Raw genomic sequence first — 16,350 nt, forward strand, 5'->3', positions numbered from 1 at the left:
CATAACAACATCAGCTTCAGGAAACCTCCTGCAATGTTCAGCCACGTGTCTGTTACATCTGGCTGCAGCAGAACTCAACTCTGCTTCTGCAAGCAAGCAACGCACCTGGGAGTACAGCTGATCATTGTGGATTTTATTAGTGTTTTAATTACACAAATAGAGTAACCACACCAACTTCAAACTACCCAGTGAATGGAAAAAGAATATATAAATCTCTTTGCCCTCCAGAAAGACTTTCATACAAATTATTAAGCACATCTTTAAACACAAAGAAAGAAAATGAAGATCATAATGTACACAGACATCCACTTGGTTCAGTTTTCTAGCGGAAGAGAGGCATCCACATTACATGACCCAAATGCAAACCTGCCCTATTTACAAGTACTTGTGGCCTGACCATACTTGACTGCAGAAAGAGGGATGCTGGATGTAGTTGAAACTTCTTGGCAATTGTCAGTTTTGTATCACTGTCTACTCTTCAAGGCTTCCACCAACCTAGGAAAAAAGGTAAACCAGTTTATTCAAAAATCATTTGAGAGATGCCAGGACACCTTTAGGAGTAAGTTACCCTTTCTACTCATGTGGGCTCTTGTTTTAAGATGACTGCCCAGAGCAATACAGCCCTAGTTAGAGGGCACTGCAAACAGGCAAGTCCTGAAACGCTCATCTTTCTGTTCTCACAAGTACAAGGAAGCTCTGCAAACCTGTAATTCATACCTTGCTTTTACATCAGACTTTCCATCTTTCTTCTTTACAAAAGATGATGTGTTAAAAGACACCTCACTAATGAAGCTAACAACCAGATTTTTACTCACCACTCCATTGCTTCATCAAGCCCAGTGCCTTTAGTAGCAGAGGTTTTGAATATCTGCCATTTTCTGTCCTTCAGTGCTGGTAATCCCAGTGCGTTTGCCATTTCTGTGGGAGTCATGGCCTGTTCCATGTCCTGCTTATTTGCAAACACCACCAAAATGGCTTTCTTCAATTCTTCTTCCTAAGAAATGAGAATCATGGCAAACTGTTTGCCAGGATTTTTAAACTAAATTTATTTACGCAGAGAAAACCCGTAGGACAAAAAGCAGCTTCTATCATGGCCCTCCTCCAGTTTGCCAATTTTAGTGCACTACCAAAAGAATGACACCTATTCTGAATTCCATTTGCTCCCACGTCACATAGAAGCACTTTCAAAACAAGGCAGATTTCATAACATAACAGCACTCTGTAAACAGGAGGCAGATTTAACAAGGCATACTATTAAAAAGCTTGTAGCACTTAACGCATCTTCCCTTTATTACTGTTCCATGCACATTCTTCAGCTTCACTGCCCAGTAGGACACCACTAGAATTCCTTCAGGGCCTGATTTTCTACCACTGATGCACCAAGCAGCTGCCCTTGTTTTCATGCAAGGCAAGGCAAGTTTTCATGCGACCAAGAGGCTAAATGTAACCTACTGTCCAGAGAATTACTGTGCAGAAGTATAAAATGCCTACAGTACATTGAGCTTGCTTCAGTTAGAAGTGCTGCATGGGCCTGTTCTGAGGGCTGAACTTTGCAACCAAACGTGATACCACTGAATCAAGTTTCACACCTGCTCCAAGAACTGTAACACTTCATTTCCATTTTACTGATACAACCATCGTTGTTCTCATTTTCTTACCTCCAGCATAGCAACAAGCTCCGATTTTGAAGTGCCAATCCTGTCTCGATCACAGCTGTCCACTACATAAATGACTGCATCTGTATTGGAATAGTAACACCTCCAGTACGGCCTGCAGAAGACAAAACAGCCATGTGAAGGTTTAGCAGTACTCTACAGCCACATAATGAAAAGCCAACCAGAGGAAGTAACAACTCTCTCTGGGGTTAAAAAAAAAAAAAAAGAAAGAACTTATCATCATGAGGTTATAAAAAGGACCAGAGTGGTACAAATAATCACCAGCAAAAACTAAGATGAGTTTTTTTAAAGAGCTAATTCATAGAGGTACGTAATTACTGAGGGTCATAACCATCTTTTTCAGGACTACTGGAGCTAAAAAGGAAAAGGAAATTAGCACTGCCCCTTATTGAGCAGTGTTCAAAGTGTAGTCCTGAGGAAGGCACACAGGGGTCCTGCACAAACCATTACAATTATACATGGAATGGTTTGTTAAAAAACTCAAAGCTCACTACTCAAAAAAATTATTGCCTATGTTCAAATATCGTCTTATAGCTTTGCACTCTTAAAAATATGAAATTTAAATATAAATGTTCAGAATTCTGCCTAGTTCCATGCTACACAAGTACACTAGCTTTTCAAAGCAGAACCAGTGAAATTAATTCACTTGTAATCCAAAACAGAGGTGGTAGTAACAGAACCCTATCAAACAAAAGTGCCCTCTTGTCACTGAGTTTAAACTCAAAGGAAACAACTGTCAGAACAGACAGCTATGAGAATTCCAAGAACTCTGCAAACACTTTTTACCGAAATTTGATGACATCTTTTTATTTTTAGATACACATTACCTTATGCTTGTCTGTCCTCCCAGATCCCAAACTTGAAATTTCAGATTCTTGTATGTCACTGTTTCAACATTGAAGCCAATTGCTGAAACAAAGTTACACAATTTTACTGATGATCCTTCCTTTTTCTTTTCCTGAAATACACTTAGTTTAAAATCATCATGCCTAAAAATTCCTCACGAGCAACATAGTGATGCTCACATTCCTTGAGAAGTCACTCCAACATGCATTTATGGCTGAAAATAATGCATCATAAACATATTATAGAGACCTGCCAACAAATGCTAAAGTTGTTATAAATGAGTATTAGTGTGCCTGAAAGCGTCAAAGGAAACAAAGTAGCAGTTAAAGGAGCAGCTTGCTTTGATAACCAACAACTGACAGCAGTAGAATGCTAAGGAACATATCCTACATGTCAACACTAGATCTGTGGCCTTGAAAGAACACATTAGAGATTGCTTCTCAGCAGAAGGCTTTATACCGTGATATCTGAAAGATGGCGTTTTCTACAGAATGTGGAAGACAAGAAGAAATGCAGGTAGTTTTCTGTGTTAAAGAGAAGTGTTTATATAACAAACTTAAGACCCTTGTCAGTAACAAGAAGTGAGAATCACAGAATCACCATGGTTGGAAAAGACCTCCAAATTCACCCAGTCCAACAGTCCACCCATCACCAATATTTCCCCACTAAACCACATCCCTTAAATTAAATAGGTGTGACTCATTGATGCTATCCTATGTAAAATTTGCTATGTACAATAACAACAAACTCTAGAATTCATACTAGTGCTATATTTAGAGAGAAAAAGATTCAACGCTCCATAGCTACTAGTTAGAGAAGCCTACCAATCATACTAACAACCTTGAGGTCAAGTACTTATTGCATTCAATAGAGCAGCATAAAAGATACCTTTTCCTTGTATTTCTATAGCACACCATAAGAGCGTAAGAGAAAGCTCTTAAACGTAAGTGCCAGGCTGCAACAATACAAGGTGCATTTGTTTACAAAGTAAGCACGTGAGAGTTCAGCTGACAAAGCTGACATACCAGCGCTAACAAATCAGCTGCATTTAGTAACAGACCGACTGCTTACTTGGAATGGTGGTAACAACTTCACCAACTTGTAACCTGTACAGGATGGTTGTTTTTCCAGCTCCATCCAGCCCCAGGATGAGAATCCTCATCTCTCGAGTTCCAAACAAACTGGAAAAGATGGTGGAGAAAAAGCCCCCTACAAAAAATAAAAGCAGAACAGAAAGCCACCTCTACGTCAGCTGGCAAAGCAGAGACTGTCCTTCTTACTGGACAGCAGCACATGTCCTACATTCAGAGAAAAAAGGCAAGTTCTGAGTGCTGAACCACATCCTTCTCTCATGGCCTCATGCAATTATTTTATCACAAATCTCCCCGGCACAACGAAGCTTGCAGAAGCATCGAGCTTCCTCATCGCGGTTAGTTTTCTCATTTGCCAAAATCTGAGCTATCTCCTCCTTTGTTTGCATCGGCCTCTGCCTTGTCAAAGCCAGAGACCACCACACAAGGACACTGCGGCACAAGAAAGGACTCCTTCTGACGCCTACGGTCTCTCCCGGGACCACCTGCTTCTCCTTCCTTCAAATGAAGCGCAATTCTTCGGGTGCTCACCAAGTCACCCCGCCGACCAGCACCCATCGCCGGGTCGGAACGGCGCCGTGAGCTCCACCGGCAGAAAGCGGCACGCAGCTCCCCTCTCCGCCCACCCTCACGCCGTTCTGCCACACGAAAATGCAGGTCAAACGCCACGTCCGTGTAGGTTAGACTCGCACGAATCGCCCAACCCCTACATTCGGCGTCTCCGCCTCCCTCACCGCTCCGCTCTACAAGCACAACCCGGCCCACCGCGCACCCCTGCCCCGACGCCCTCACCCATGTCGAGCCGCTGCGCCGGGCCCTGCCCGCCCTGCCGCTCCTGTCAGCGCCGCCGCTCGCCTGCCCGCAGCTCCACGTCGCGCGCCTCGGCGAGTAAAGGAGGCGCTCTCCCCACCCCGCTTCGCCGTTTCGACACGGAGGCGGGACGGGCTCTGCCTGCAAGCAAGAAGGGGAAGCAGAGCGCAAGGCGACCCTAACCCTCCTGATACGGAAGTACGCAGGACGAGAGGAAAAAGGAAGGAGAAATAAGAAAAAAATTAATAAAGCGGGCCGACGAGGAAAAGTGACGAATCTGCTGGTGCGGAAGCAGCGTGTGCGGAAACGAGGGCGGTGCCAGGGGCGGTGCGGCATATCCCTCCCCCCCCCGCCCTCAGTGCCCCATGCGTCCATGGCGGTACAAGTGCAGGTGTATCCGCGCTGATCGTTCCCGCTGTGACCAAATAAACACACAACATCCGAGTCCCTGTGGGATTCGCTGCACGGCAGCAGCTGCACGAAAGGCAGACTTGCGCTGTGTAAAATGGCGGTGGAAGTAGTACCCGGCACAAACAGCGTTACACACAGCTCTGCGTGATGTCTGAGCCACCAGAATCCCCATATTACTTCCAGCACAGGCTTTCTCATTAAATACAGTGCTTCCTGATTCTCACTGATGAATAGATGAACAAAACTGCTGTGAACCATCAGGCAAAAGGCAGCTCTGTAAATCATTAATAGCCAGCAGATCTTAGAAAACAGATAACAGCTCTTATCTGACAACAGGGAACAACCAGCCCTGTGTGACAGATAATATCAGCACACATTAATTACGTGAAGTATAAAATAAAATGCCACTACATAGCGGCAGCTCAGGATACAATTCACAAGGCACATGCAGAGAAGTGAGCTGTAAGATCAGACAATGTAGTAAGAAATCCAACCAGTCTCATGTTCTTTTTTACGTAAGAGGCAATGAGATATGAAAATCTCTTCTAAGAATAATCTCTGTCTACCTACAGAACCAGTCTGCTACTCAAACCTGCCTGCTCCCTCTTCAAGCACTGTGTTCTGTTGCTGTACTCCTGTTCCTGCTGAAGCAGCACAGAAATCTTCAGCTCTCCAAGCTGTAAGAACATAATCTATGGCTGTCACCTTCTGTGCCTTTCCTCATGTTGTTTTTTTTCTTGTACCTAGAGTTCTTCAAAGAGAGGAAGTTTGTATCCATGTCAGCTGAAAAAGGCAGGGCACTGGGGAAGATAAACAAGCAGCTTACAGTGTAAAAATGATCACCTTTCTCATAAAATCCATATCGAAGAGTCCGATCACATTAAACGTGTGTGAAGCAAGAACAGCATGAACAGACAAACCTTTCCCTTTTCTCTGAGAGCATCCATAAATATGGTATCATCACAGTCACAGAACAACAGCTTTCATTTCCTTTATGTCCTCCATTTGGATTCTTTCTTGCTTTAGTTCTTATATTAATCAGAACTCACTTAAAAATGATTCTTTATTTTTCAAGTTGGGAGCAGTAAGAAAGAATGCACAAAACTGATCCAAAGGGATAAGAAAAAAAAGGTAACAAAAATGCTTTTTTTTTTTGGACATTGTTTAGAAAATGTGTCATTTATAAAATCCAATGATCAGAAAGCCTGCCCAGACATGCTGCTTCAAGGGGCAAGCTTCATGTATCAGTCTTTTAGGTCCTTGATATCCTTAGGAGACCACGGATACGTCTCACAAGAGCTTGAATAAAGGTGTAACGTGACCGAACCTTAGAATATAACCCCTCAATGTCCAGAAGCTTCTTCTGTAGGGATTCACCAAAACTGTTGGTGGTTTCAATCTGAAGCTGAGAAACAGAGATTTGTTTCAGTCAACAATACAAAATTTTATCATTCTAGAACATGTGTTTATCCATCACCTGTCAACATCTATCAGCTTTTTCACAATACCTTACAATCTTTAGGAGTTAAACAAAACTTTTTCTTATAAAGGTGCTTGAGATTGCAAAAGATTTTGAACACAGGCTCTTTTTTTGTGCACAAACAGCAGCAGAAATGTCAATGGAATTTTTTAATAAAAATGGTATTTTTTTTTCTGCTGCTTTTGCACCCAATTAACACAGACTATTAAATTTCTGTGTAAGAATAAATCGATTCTGTTGTAAATACTCACACTTTACAGTCTGCTCAATTTCTGCTCAATAACAATGTGCATTCTGTATTTTTCAGTAGACTGTGACATCTCACCTGATCTATATCATGCTGACTCACTCGATTCAGTCCACTGCTGAAATCCAAGCTGGACTCTGAACCAAAAGAACCTAGCGATAGAAAATAAGAGGTTAAAATTATGTTGGCTACTGAACACCATCATTTTTCCACACTGTCACAAATGATTTCAAAATGCAGTACTCAAAATTTGTCACTAAACTTGCATATCAGAAATTAAAGTAATTTTTTGACTTAACATATTTTCTCTATGCAGCCATGATCACACAACATGGAACCTTAAGCAAAAAGTTCCTCCTCGAGTCACTAATCTTTCCGACTTCTATCAAAATTCAACACATTCTGTCAAATCAACAGTGCCTATAATTCTAACAAGTGCTTTCAAAAACACCGGTCTCCACTCTAGTTCTTCATTTTCTCTTTGTTTACAATGTTTTCATATGCATCATTTTGGATCACCGGTCTGATTTCATTATTTGAACTTTACTTTGTATGAACAACATAAATAAAATAGTAGTTCATTTGAAGATTGTGTGTAATAGACAACACTCCAGAGTCTGTGGCTGAACAATACGTGTACTGTCAATTCTTCCAAGGCAAGTCCAAACATATATCTAAATCCAAACAACCTCTTTATTAAATATAAATGGCAAAACATTAGTAGTAACGAATCAGTTTTAAATTTAACCATCAGTTTAACTCAAAGTCATCTTGACATATCAGAAATTTTACCTTGCAGTCTTCCTCTCTTAAATGATATTCTGGAAGACAGCAATGAGTCTTGGGAGTCAGTGGGTGTGTAATTCAGCAGATAGTGTTCCAGATGACGCCAAAGAATGAAGAGACATGTTTCTATAATATCTGTTGACACATTTCTAAGTGAAGGAGTTTGAGTTTGTCTTTAGATTGTACATTTACTATATAAGCATATTTACACAACCATTTAGAAGCAGCTGAAGATATTATCTCAGCCACTGTAACTTCCTCCAGCAGCAGGTTCCCACTCCCACAGCTGATAATGAGGGCCTGGAATGGATCACATGCATCCTTACCTGCTTCCGTACTGGCTAGACTAGTTCAAATGACTGTGACTGAATGTAATGGTACTTGTAATGGTAGTTCAGTTGCAGCAGTGTGTTAAAGCTCAGGTCGTAAAGCTGGAAGCGGCTGTACCAGCTACAACAGGTAGACAGGTACAAAAGGTACACAGCTGCAAGTGCACACTTTTCCTAAGCTAGATTTCGGGGGAAAATTCTGAGCCTCTGCAACAATCATTTTGTGCAGTACTAGTTATTTCAAAGAATTACTGGCATTCACTAGAAAAAGCTTATGCACAATTCACTGTAACACTGGGAACTTCAGTCTCTTTCATGAGCATCTGAATTATTTTTCAGAGAATTTTTGCCAGCACACTCGTACACATGTGTACATATCTAGTGGGCCTGGATACTACATTTAAGAGCTGGACGGCAATAATATTGGCAATAATAACAATAATCAGTGCTTCATCATAATTAAGAAAAATCCTAGTAAGGGTGTCTCTGTGATGGGAATTATTACTGACCTCATCTTCCAGTCATAGTACTAATTAAAAAATACTTACAGCCTGAAAGTAGCATAACAATGTGCACTATTTTAAGTTTCTGTATTTCAAATTTTCCTTTTGTATGATGTGTTGTTCAACGTTGTCAGAAATCTAGGTTAAAATAACCTGTTCCTATTTCCCCGCATTTTTGGAGGGAATTACTTTGAGGTTAACTTCAATTTCAGAAGGATACAAGAACAAAGAGAAAGCAGCTTGGCTCGGTTGTTTATTAGCTTCACTAGACGTCGCCTTGCCAAAACATATTTTTGGGCAGTAGAGATTTTATCAACTCCAGCTGGCATAACTGATTGACACAGCTGTGACAAGAAGAGGAGAAAAGAAAATTATAGCAAGTCAGAACAGAAGGAAAGAATAATGAAAGAAATAAGCAAATAAAATTATTTACCAGTATCTAGAACTTACTGTTGATCAGTTATCTCTTCAAAAGTCTACACTTTAATTTTAACTTGCATAACCTCGCTTGCCAAAATATGAATAAATTAACTGTATCCTCAAGCAACTTATCTGTCAAGAAAAACGATCATTTGGTTTATCATTCAGTTTATTCGTTCACTGTGACAGTGTTTCTGTATGAAGTACTCATTCTCTCTGCAACCCTGTCATCTGTAACCCAAGATCTGATGCAGGAGTTACAGCTACTACAGCTACTAAACACTATACAAGTTGCATCTATTTAGCCAAGGAGAAACAGGATGAATAGTCCCAAAGTGTTAACAATGGTTCTTCAACATAATGAAAAATCACTCAACAAGTCCAGTATTACCCCCCATCAATTTTATGCCACCCATTCTATGCTCCGTTCTATCAACAGCAGAAAGGACCACGCAAAATAACTGGAACTATTTATTTATCTAAGATACTTCAGAGTCCTTGGTACAGCTGTATGCGTTACAAGCAACACAGTTCCCACAAAGTCAGCAGATGTTACAAATGTTACCTCTTTTATTTCATCTGGTGGGAGTTGCTCCACATTTTGCAGTTTGTTAACACTCTGACGATGGCTATCATAATAACTGAAGAAATCATTAGTGCTCTGTTTCAGTAGATAGATGATAATGCCCAAACCAGGCAAGCGCCAGTATGGGACCACTGGTGCTTGTGTATCTAGAAAAGGATGACCAAGTTATAATAAGCAAATTAAATTAAGAAAAATGATAAAAATAAAAAATCTAGAAGTCAATACTGCTCTGTCAATAAAGCAGTGAAGACATGGAAGTACTGGCAAGTCTGTGATTTATTTCTGTGCCACAATTCATACAAACAGAAGTCTGGCAAAAAGTTCTGCAGCAGCAGTACTAGAAGGCAGTCAGCAAAGTACTGAGTGTAATGCATGAAAATGTAACTACAACGTACAGGGTACATTTCTTAACCACCCAACTGCATAATAGCACAGCCAAGCCTGTTGCTATGCATTGTAATGAGGAGTCACACTAAAACTAATCTTACATGTCATAAATAAGGTCCTAGTTTTGCATAATTTAATCCAGGACAGTTGCTAAAAAAACAAATGAAAAAAACCCTTACCTTCCCCTGTCTTTTACTATTTGTTTATATCCATGTTTGTTTGTTTGTTTTTAACTCATGCAAGTATTTCTGAGGCTCCAATGGAAAGTGGTTTAAAAAGTATTTTTGGTTATATTTATTTTAACTTGATTAGTTCCCTGATTTCAATTTGTTCAAGGCTGTAAAATCATTTATTGCAGAGTATGAAAATGAGCAGCTACATCATTGACATGAAGTATAAAGTATACATGAAGCTGCAGCCCCTGCTATGTTATTTTTTACTAGCCCAGATGTTGCTGTTCAACATCCAAAAAATAGGAAGCCAAAGATCTCACCTTGACGAGGCCCATCTCGGTTGGTTGACTCTGACAGGCTAGGAGTGAACAGACAAACAGTGTGCTCAAAAGTGGAGGCACTCTGCAACATCAGCGACTCACAGTACTCCATCACATTTGCACAGATCTCAAAATAAAAAGGAGATGGTGTACAAGTTGAAACATGGATAAAAGTCAATAATCAGCATTTGATTTTTCTTTGTATCTATTCAGTTGAATGTGATGATTCTCTTTTCTGATCAGCTATAGCCCCACTTCCATTTCAAGTCTAGGACTAACAATTTTACCCCTCTACTAGTCACAATTTCTGGTCACTCGTAACTCCTCTTGGGTTCTAACTTAGTATTCCCCATGCCCCCTGTATCCAGTCTTTATTTTGAAATTCTCTGATCAATTTAAAGCTTTGAAGTTGTCAGACTTTGCATCCAGAACAATAACAATCACTAATGCAAGTTTAAGTAACCAAATTTTCAATGACTATTTTGAATAGAAATTAAATGTGGGATCCTATACCAAACTGCAAACAGCGCAGAGCATTAAAACTAGTCAAAATCACATGAAAGTACGACAACAAAAGTAACCTGCACAACAGGTAAAATTCCATAATTTGAGACTGAAGGTTCTTGCAACTTCTTTTGTCCTTACCTGTTGCATGGCCAACTCAATTTCATCTCTCTTGTTCACTCTGTCTCCTTCTGCGTTATCATCCTGCAGTTTGAACTGACGTAGCCTGTCTGAACCACCAAATCGACTTAGAAGTCCCAGGCACTGGCGCTGCCATCAGAAACACACAGTTCAATTAGAACCTCAGCAAAGGAAGGGCATGATCCTCGTCACTTTTAAAAGCAGAAGAGCAAGACATCCCTCACCACACAGCAGGAAGACAGCGATGCAAATAAGACTTTCAGAACTTCTCAAGCTACATTTCTATCTTTCAAAACACAACGCTTTCACTCACCTTTAGTTAAATTAAAAGGTAATGACATCCTAAAACAGCTCTTTGAGAGATGTGATTTAGGAAGGCACAACGTTGTCTAACACCTCTTTCAGACTGTTACACTGACTAGCAGCAATGACAGTTTAGGTTTATGTATACCTATTTAAAACACATTTATCTGTAAAGAAGAAAAATCTGGATATGGAGATACTAAATTGCATAAAAGTAGTAAAAAAAACAATTCAGTAGTTTCATAAAAAAGGAAGAAAAACCTATAAATTTAGTTTTACTTTATACAGTTGCTAAGATCATCATAGTGGCTCACACTGGAAGTCAGTTTCAGACAGAGTGTTCAAAAAGATACTGAAGATTAAACATTTACTAGTAATTGCTTTTAGGAAAAACTATTTGTATTACCTAATGAAAATAACACGACAAACTAGAGATAAAATTTACAGTAACAGATGACTGATTTGCAGTTTTGCTCAGAACAGCTCCAAATTAACCAATTAAAACTCCTCCTAACAAGAAACATTTCTGCTGTTTTGCATGAGTTTCTTGCTGACATGATGCCAGAGAGAAACAACTAGCCCAGCATTTCAGCAATCATTTACATCTTGCTACTCTGCTTTAGGGTGGTCAGTCTAGCAGTTACTATCAGAATGCCCAGAAAACACATCCTTCTCTTGGCAACCACAAATATTTGTCAGGGCAGCTCTGTCTACAGACAGTTTTCAAAGAATCTTTCTTTAAAAACATCCTTGCTGGTATGAATAGCAAAGCTTCAAAAACACTGCTGAATGATGAGCTGCAATAAGGGTAACAGTTACAGCTCCTGAGCAGAACTTACTCTATCTTGGCTTTACTTTTGGATTCTAAGTCATAGTTATTCTCAAAAGGAGAGCAAAGAAACTTAACATAAGCATGCTAAATGTCCTACACTGTTGAGCTGGAGGCATGCTGGTGGCAGAAGTGGTAACAATATCCTGCACCACTTCACACGCATTGGCGTTGACCTCAAATTGTTCTTCACATAAGGTAAATCCTAAGCCAAGGAGAGCAAAAATGTCTCCGACTTAACTCTTACATTGCCAGATGATGTCTTTTCTATTTGTTTCAAAACAACAACAATCACATCCCCTAATCAAATGGCAATAAATAAATAAATAAACAATAGACATCCTATCCACAAAACACACACCAAAAATTAGCACTGCACGTTCTTTTTAATGTTAGGCAATGCATTTCTTACCTATTAGTCACAATATAAAATCTACAGAACCAGGAAGCAACTCTGATCTATATACACAGTTCCAAAAAGACAGGTGTTAAATATGTAACTTTATCACCTGAAATCGACCTATGTGTCCTTGTAGCTCCATCTGTGTCCCTTCATTAACATCAACATCCAATTCATTTAGCACCCCTGGTAAAAAACACAGCCATGAAATAAACTTTTTCAAAAGAAAACAAATTAAGGCAGTATAAAAGTGTATTTAAACACAAGATCAGAAAAAGCAAATCAGCAAAACTATCTAAATTTTGCACATTTTTGAGGAAAATATTCATATATGAATGCAGCTAGTGTGCATGCTATGTAGGTTACTAACCTGCAAAGTAGTTTTAAGAAGCACAGTATACCATACACAAATTAATATTTGGCCTCAACCTGCAACTCTGTACTCCTTTCTCTTGTACTCAGACCTTCTTTTGAACAGAAGAAGCCATTAAATCAAAATAGAGAAGTTATTTTGAATTTTTAAGCAAGTCTTCTAGAATCTGTAGAAATCTCTGTATACTTCAAAATAATGATTAGTCCTCCATGAAGATAAGTCACAGTAGAGAAATGTCAGTATGTTAATCCACAGAAGTTCCAGGAAAAAATAATTATTTGTAAAGTCAAAAAAAAGAAATAAAAATGCAGAAAACATTAATAAAGATATGGGTACACAAACATTTTCTGACTTTATTTCCTCAGCTGTAGCATTTTCTGAACGAAAATTCTTTTTGAAGCTACCACGTGCACTTTGAATACTACTATTAACAAGTGATCTCAAAGACAAAAAGGACTTACTTCCAGGTTGGATAATGAAAAGAAACTGAAAATCAAATGCATGTTATACTAGTCTACTAATTCCTTATAGAAAACAAACTCCAATATTCATGCAAATGCAGGTAAGAGAATTCAAAACAATAGGTTCTCACCAGGCAAAGCTGCCTTGCTGATTATTCCTGTCAGGGAGGCCAGTTCTTGGAGAGATCCAACACTAACATCTTGACACCTCAGGATTGCCTGGATAGTATCTGAATGGGAAATGAGAAACTGCAAAACCTGTAACACATGAAGAAAAAAGGAAACATGAATCCATCAAAATTTAGCAGTAAACAAAGGGGAAGCAGTGTTCTAACTTCTGAGGGAATTTTTACAACAATCTCTCATTATCATTGAAGATGTTATTTTAAAATAGCTTACTTAAGCAGAGCAAGATGACACACAATTTGATTGAAGGAACAATAACAGTGATATTTCAGCATCTTTCACAACATACCTGTCCCGCTGCTTGCAGGTGTTGTGCCATGCTGGATGTGAGAATCACTTGGCACAGCTGAAGAGCTGGAAGAAGAATCTGGCGATAACGTTCCACTGGAGCAGGAATGAAGACTGGGGGATCTCTCATTCCATACATTCTTAAGAGATTCAGGGGAAAACAAGTATAAAGAAAAAATAATAAAGAAAAATGAGGCCCATTCATGTAGCAGAGCCTTAGCTTAATAACCACCCTCAACCTAAAAGGTTGCCATTAGACATTTTCTCCACACAGACATAATTACTTCTTTGCATTACACCATACGAAAACAGACTAAGAAATAAGTCTGCCTTAGAAATAAAGACATATGCTTTCTCTGCTTTTCCAGAAATAAAACTAAATGTTCTCAAATCTTTTATGGAGAGATGTGCTTGATTCTGCAGCAATTGAAAAGCACAGTCCTCTACAAATGCCCTATACGTTTCATATGATTTTATACATGTTACTGACACTTCTATACAAAGTATTTCATATAACCATAGAATTGTTTGGATTAGACGGGATCTTAATGATCATCTTGTTCCATCTCCCAGTCATAGGCAGGCTCATCTTCCACTAGATCAGGTTGCACACAGGCCCATCCAACTTGGCTCTGAGCACTTGCAGGGATGGCGGTGCCCACAGCTGCCTTGTACAACCTGTGACAGTGCCTTACCACCCTCAAAGGGGAGAATTTCTCCCTTACACCTCATCTAAATCTACTGTCTTTTCATTTACAGCCATTACCCTTTGTCTTATCATTACACTCACTGATAAAGTGTCCCTCTAACAGCTTTCTGGTATGCATGCTTTAAGTAATGGAAGGTTGCCAGAAGGTCTCCCTGGAGCCTTCTTCAGACGGCACAACCTCAACTCTCTTGTCTCCACAGGATAGCTGCTCCAGCCCTTTGATGTAGCCCAAGATACGGCTGGCTTTCTGGGCTACAAGCACACACTGCTGGCTCATGTTGAAGTTTTAACTAACCAGCACCCACACACCCTTCTCCTCAGGGATGCTTCTCAAACCATTCTTAGAACAGTCTGTATCAGTGCTTGGAATTGCCCCAGTCCAGGTGCAGGATCTTGTATTTGGCCTCATTGAACATCACGAGGCTCACATGGGCCCACATTTCAAACCTGCCAAGGTCAACTGTACCACACAACTTGGTGTCCTTTCTTACTTGTCTAAGTTTTACTTTTTCCAAAGTTTGAACCCACAGTAATTATTAAAAATTGTAAATTTAAAACAATGACCAAGGTTTCAAATTTGCCATGGTCATTTTCCCTGAATGCTCGCTTTTCTGAGCGTCGACTTCCTTCTCTCAGTCGTCTTGCATTGACCACCAATATGACAACGTACCAACAAACCTGCCAAGCAGTACATGGCTGATATTTAAGTACGTGAGATATTTCTGAAATTATATTTATTCTATCATGTTTATTGCTCTATTGGTAGTGCATCATGGGGGAGGATTAACTTTCTACTTTTTGCTCACCAATTATCAATCCCCCTAAACAGTGATAGCTGACCAGCTTTTCAAATATTAGTCTAAAAAAAATACTAGTACGTGGACCATTCCTACCTAAGGAATCAAACAAATACAACTTTACATACTATAAGCAACTGAACGTGCAAGTATACTAACTTGGAATTTTTCTCTCAATAAAAGAAAAAAGCTTGAACAAATGCAAGAAGAATATATCCACTAAAACTTACTCAAAAGACTCATGGCAATAAAAAAAGATAACGTGCTCTCTTTACTGTATTACAGTTTCAAAACCAACTAGGGGAACAACACTTACCCCTGATGATCTGTTTCAGGTCGCATGTCATATACTTGACACTGTGCCAGCCTCACAATCACACCAGACCGCAACAGTTCTAATGCCCCTTGCTGACTCTTAGCTACCCTGGTGAGGAATGCCTAGAGAACAACAGAAAAACTTAAGTACTTGCTATTGGCGATGAACAAACAACAGACTTAAGTCTGTTCCTCTCTTGATTGTAGCATCATTTCAAATACTATTATTTTAGAACAGCATTTCTGCCTAAAATCAATTTAGACTATAAATAAGCAACTCAAATTTAGAAACACAAAATTGTTCCTTAGGTGCTCTTACCATTTTGGATTCATAGGTGTACAACGCCTTAAGTAAAGGTGGCTGAGGCATGAGTAAGCTCTGAAGAGTGAGATCATCATCTACTAGGCTATCCACAAGCACCTTCAGGTAGCCACTATTGGAGAGATACAAAAGCCACTGCTGCTGCTTGTCTACTGAAACAATGCGGTCAAGCAAAGCCAATGCCAGCATCTGGGATGGAAAAGAAAAAAACAAGCAAAATTGGAAACTAACAAACAAATCCGAAGCAGAATTAAATCAATAAGATGAATGAGATTTCTAAGAAATACCCAAGAATATTAAATGCTAGGGAGTTGTTTCTAATCACCTCTTAGAAGCAGAATGTATTTCTGTCTATAATTGTAATCCCTTCTTTGTAAAATATTTTGTAAAAACTCTTGTATCAGTATAGGACAAACCAATTATCTTTCCTCTAAGCCAATCACCTTTCCACTATTGCTCATTCTTTAACAAAACATTACAGATATTCTTCACCAATAACTATGCCAAAATATTTTTTAATGAAGTACTGCTATAAGAACTATTAGTAATTAAAATTAGATTGCATTCTGACTAGATTCCTGTCTACTGAAGTTATCACAAAATAATTACTTCTGAAGTCAACGAATCTTTTGAAAGTGGGAAAGTTAACCAGTAAAT

General features: G+C 39.3%; 2 protein-coding genes across 3 annotated transcripts in view; both read right to left on the bottom strand.

The window, feature by feature from the left end:
* Nucleotides 1-112: 112 nt before the first annotated feature.
* ARL1 (ADP ribosylation factor like GTPase 1) lies at nt 113-4,678 on the bottom strand. Of its 2 annotated transcripts, none has more exons than XM_048937973.1 (6): nt 4,406-4,678; nt 3,594-3,731; nt 2,504-2,585; nt 1,659-1,770; nt 816-994; nt 113-495 (listed from the first exon to the last, which is right to left on the bottom strand). In XM_048937973.1, exons 1-6 carry the CDS (start codon nt 4,407-4,409, stop codon nt 465-467), a joined length of 546 nt encoding a protein of 181 aa, XP_048793930.1. In that variant the 5' UTR covers nt 4,410-4,678; the 3' UTR covers nt 113-464. The 2 variants fall into 2 exon arrangements, with proteins under 2 accessions (XP_048793930.1, XP_048793937.1); XM_048937980.1 differs by lacking the exon at nt 4,406-4,678 and adding an exon at nt 4,017-4,234 and having other exon boundaries at nt 3,594-3,733.
* Nucleotides 4,679-5,883: 1,205 nt separating this feature from the next.
* NUP205 (nucleoporin 205) overlaps nt 5,884-16,350 on the bottom strand; it is a 44,715-nt gene continuing 34,248 nt past the window's right edge. Inside the window, exons 32-43 of the mRNA XM_048937963.1 lie at nt 15,691-15,882; nt 15,373-15,494; nt 13,552-13,690; nt 13,208-13,334; nt 12,352-12,428; nt 10,711-10,839; nt 10,066-10,192; nt 9,165-9,331; nt 8,400-8,523; nt 7,354-7,482; nt 6,640-6,713; nt 5,884-6,239 (exon numbers count right to left, since the gene is read on the bottom strand). Of these exons, the coding sequence (XP_048793920.1) occupies nt 6,087-6,239; nt 6,640-6,713; nt 7,354-7,482; nt 8,400-8,523; nt 9,165-9,331; nt 10,066-10,192; nt 10,711-10,839; nt 12,352-12,428; nt 13,208-13,334; nt 13,552-13,690; nt 15,373-15,494; nt 15,691-15,882 (1,560 nt within the window). The 3' untranslated portion in view covers nt 5,884-6,086. The remainder of the gene's footprint in view (nt 6,240-6,639; nt 6,714-7,353; nt 7,483-8,399; nt 8,524-9,164; nt 9,332-10,065; nt 10,193-10,710; nt 10,840-12,351; nt 12,429-13,207; nt 13,335-13,551; nt 13,691-15,372; nt 15,495-15,690; nt 15,883-16,350) is intronic.

The sequence above is a fragment of the Lagopus muta genome, chromosome 1, assembly GCF_023343835.1.
Source record: "Lagopus muta isolate bLagMut1 chromosome 1, bLagMut1 primary, whole genome shotgun sequence".
Lineage (NCBI taxonomy): Eukaryota > Metazoa > Chordata > Aves > Galliformes > Phasianidae > Lagopus > Lagopus muta.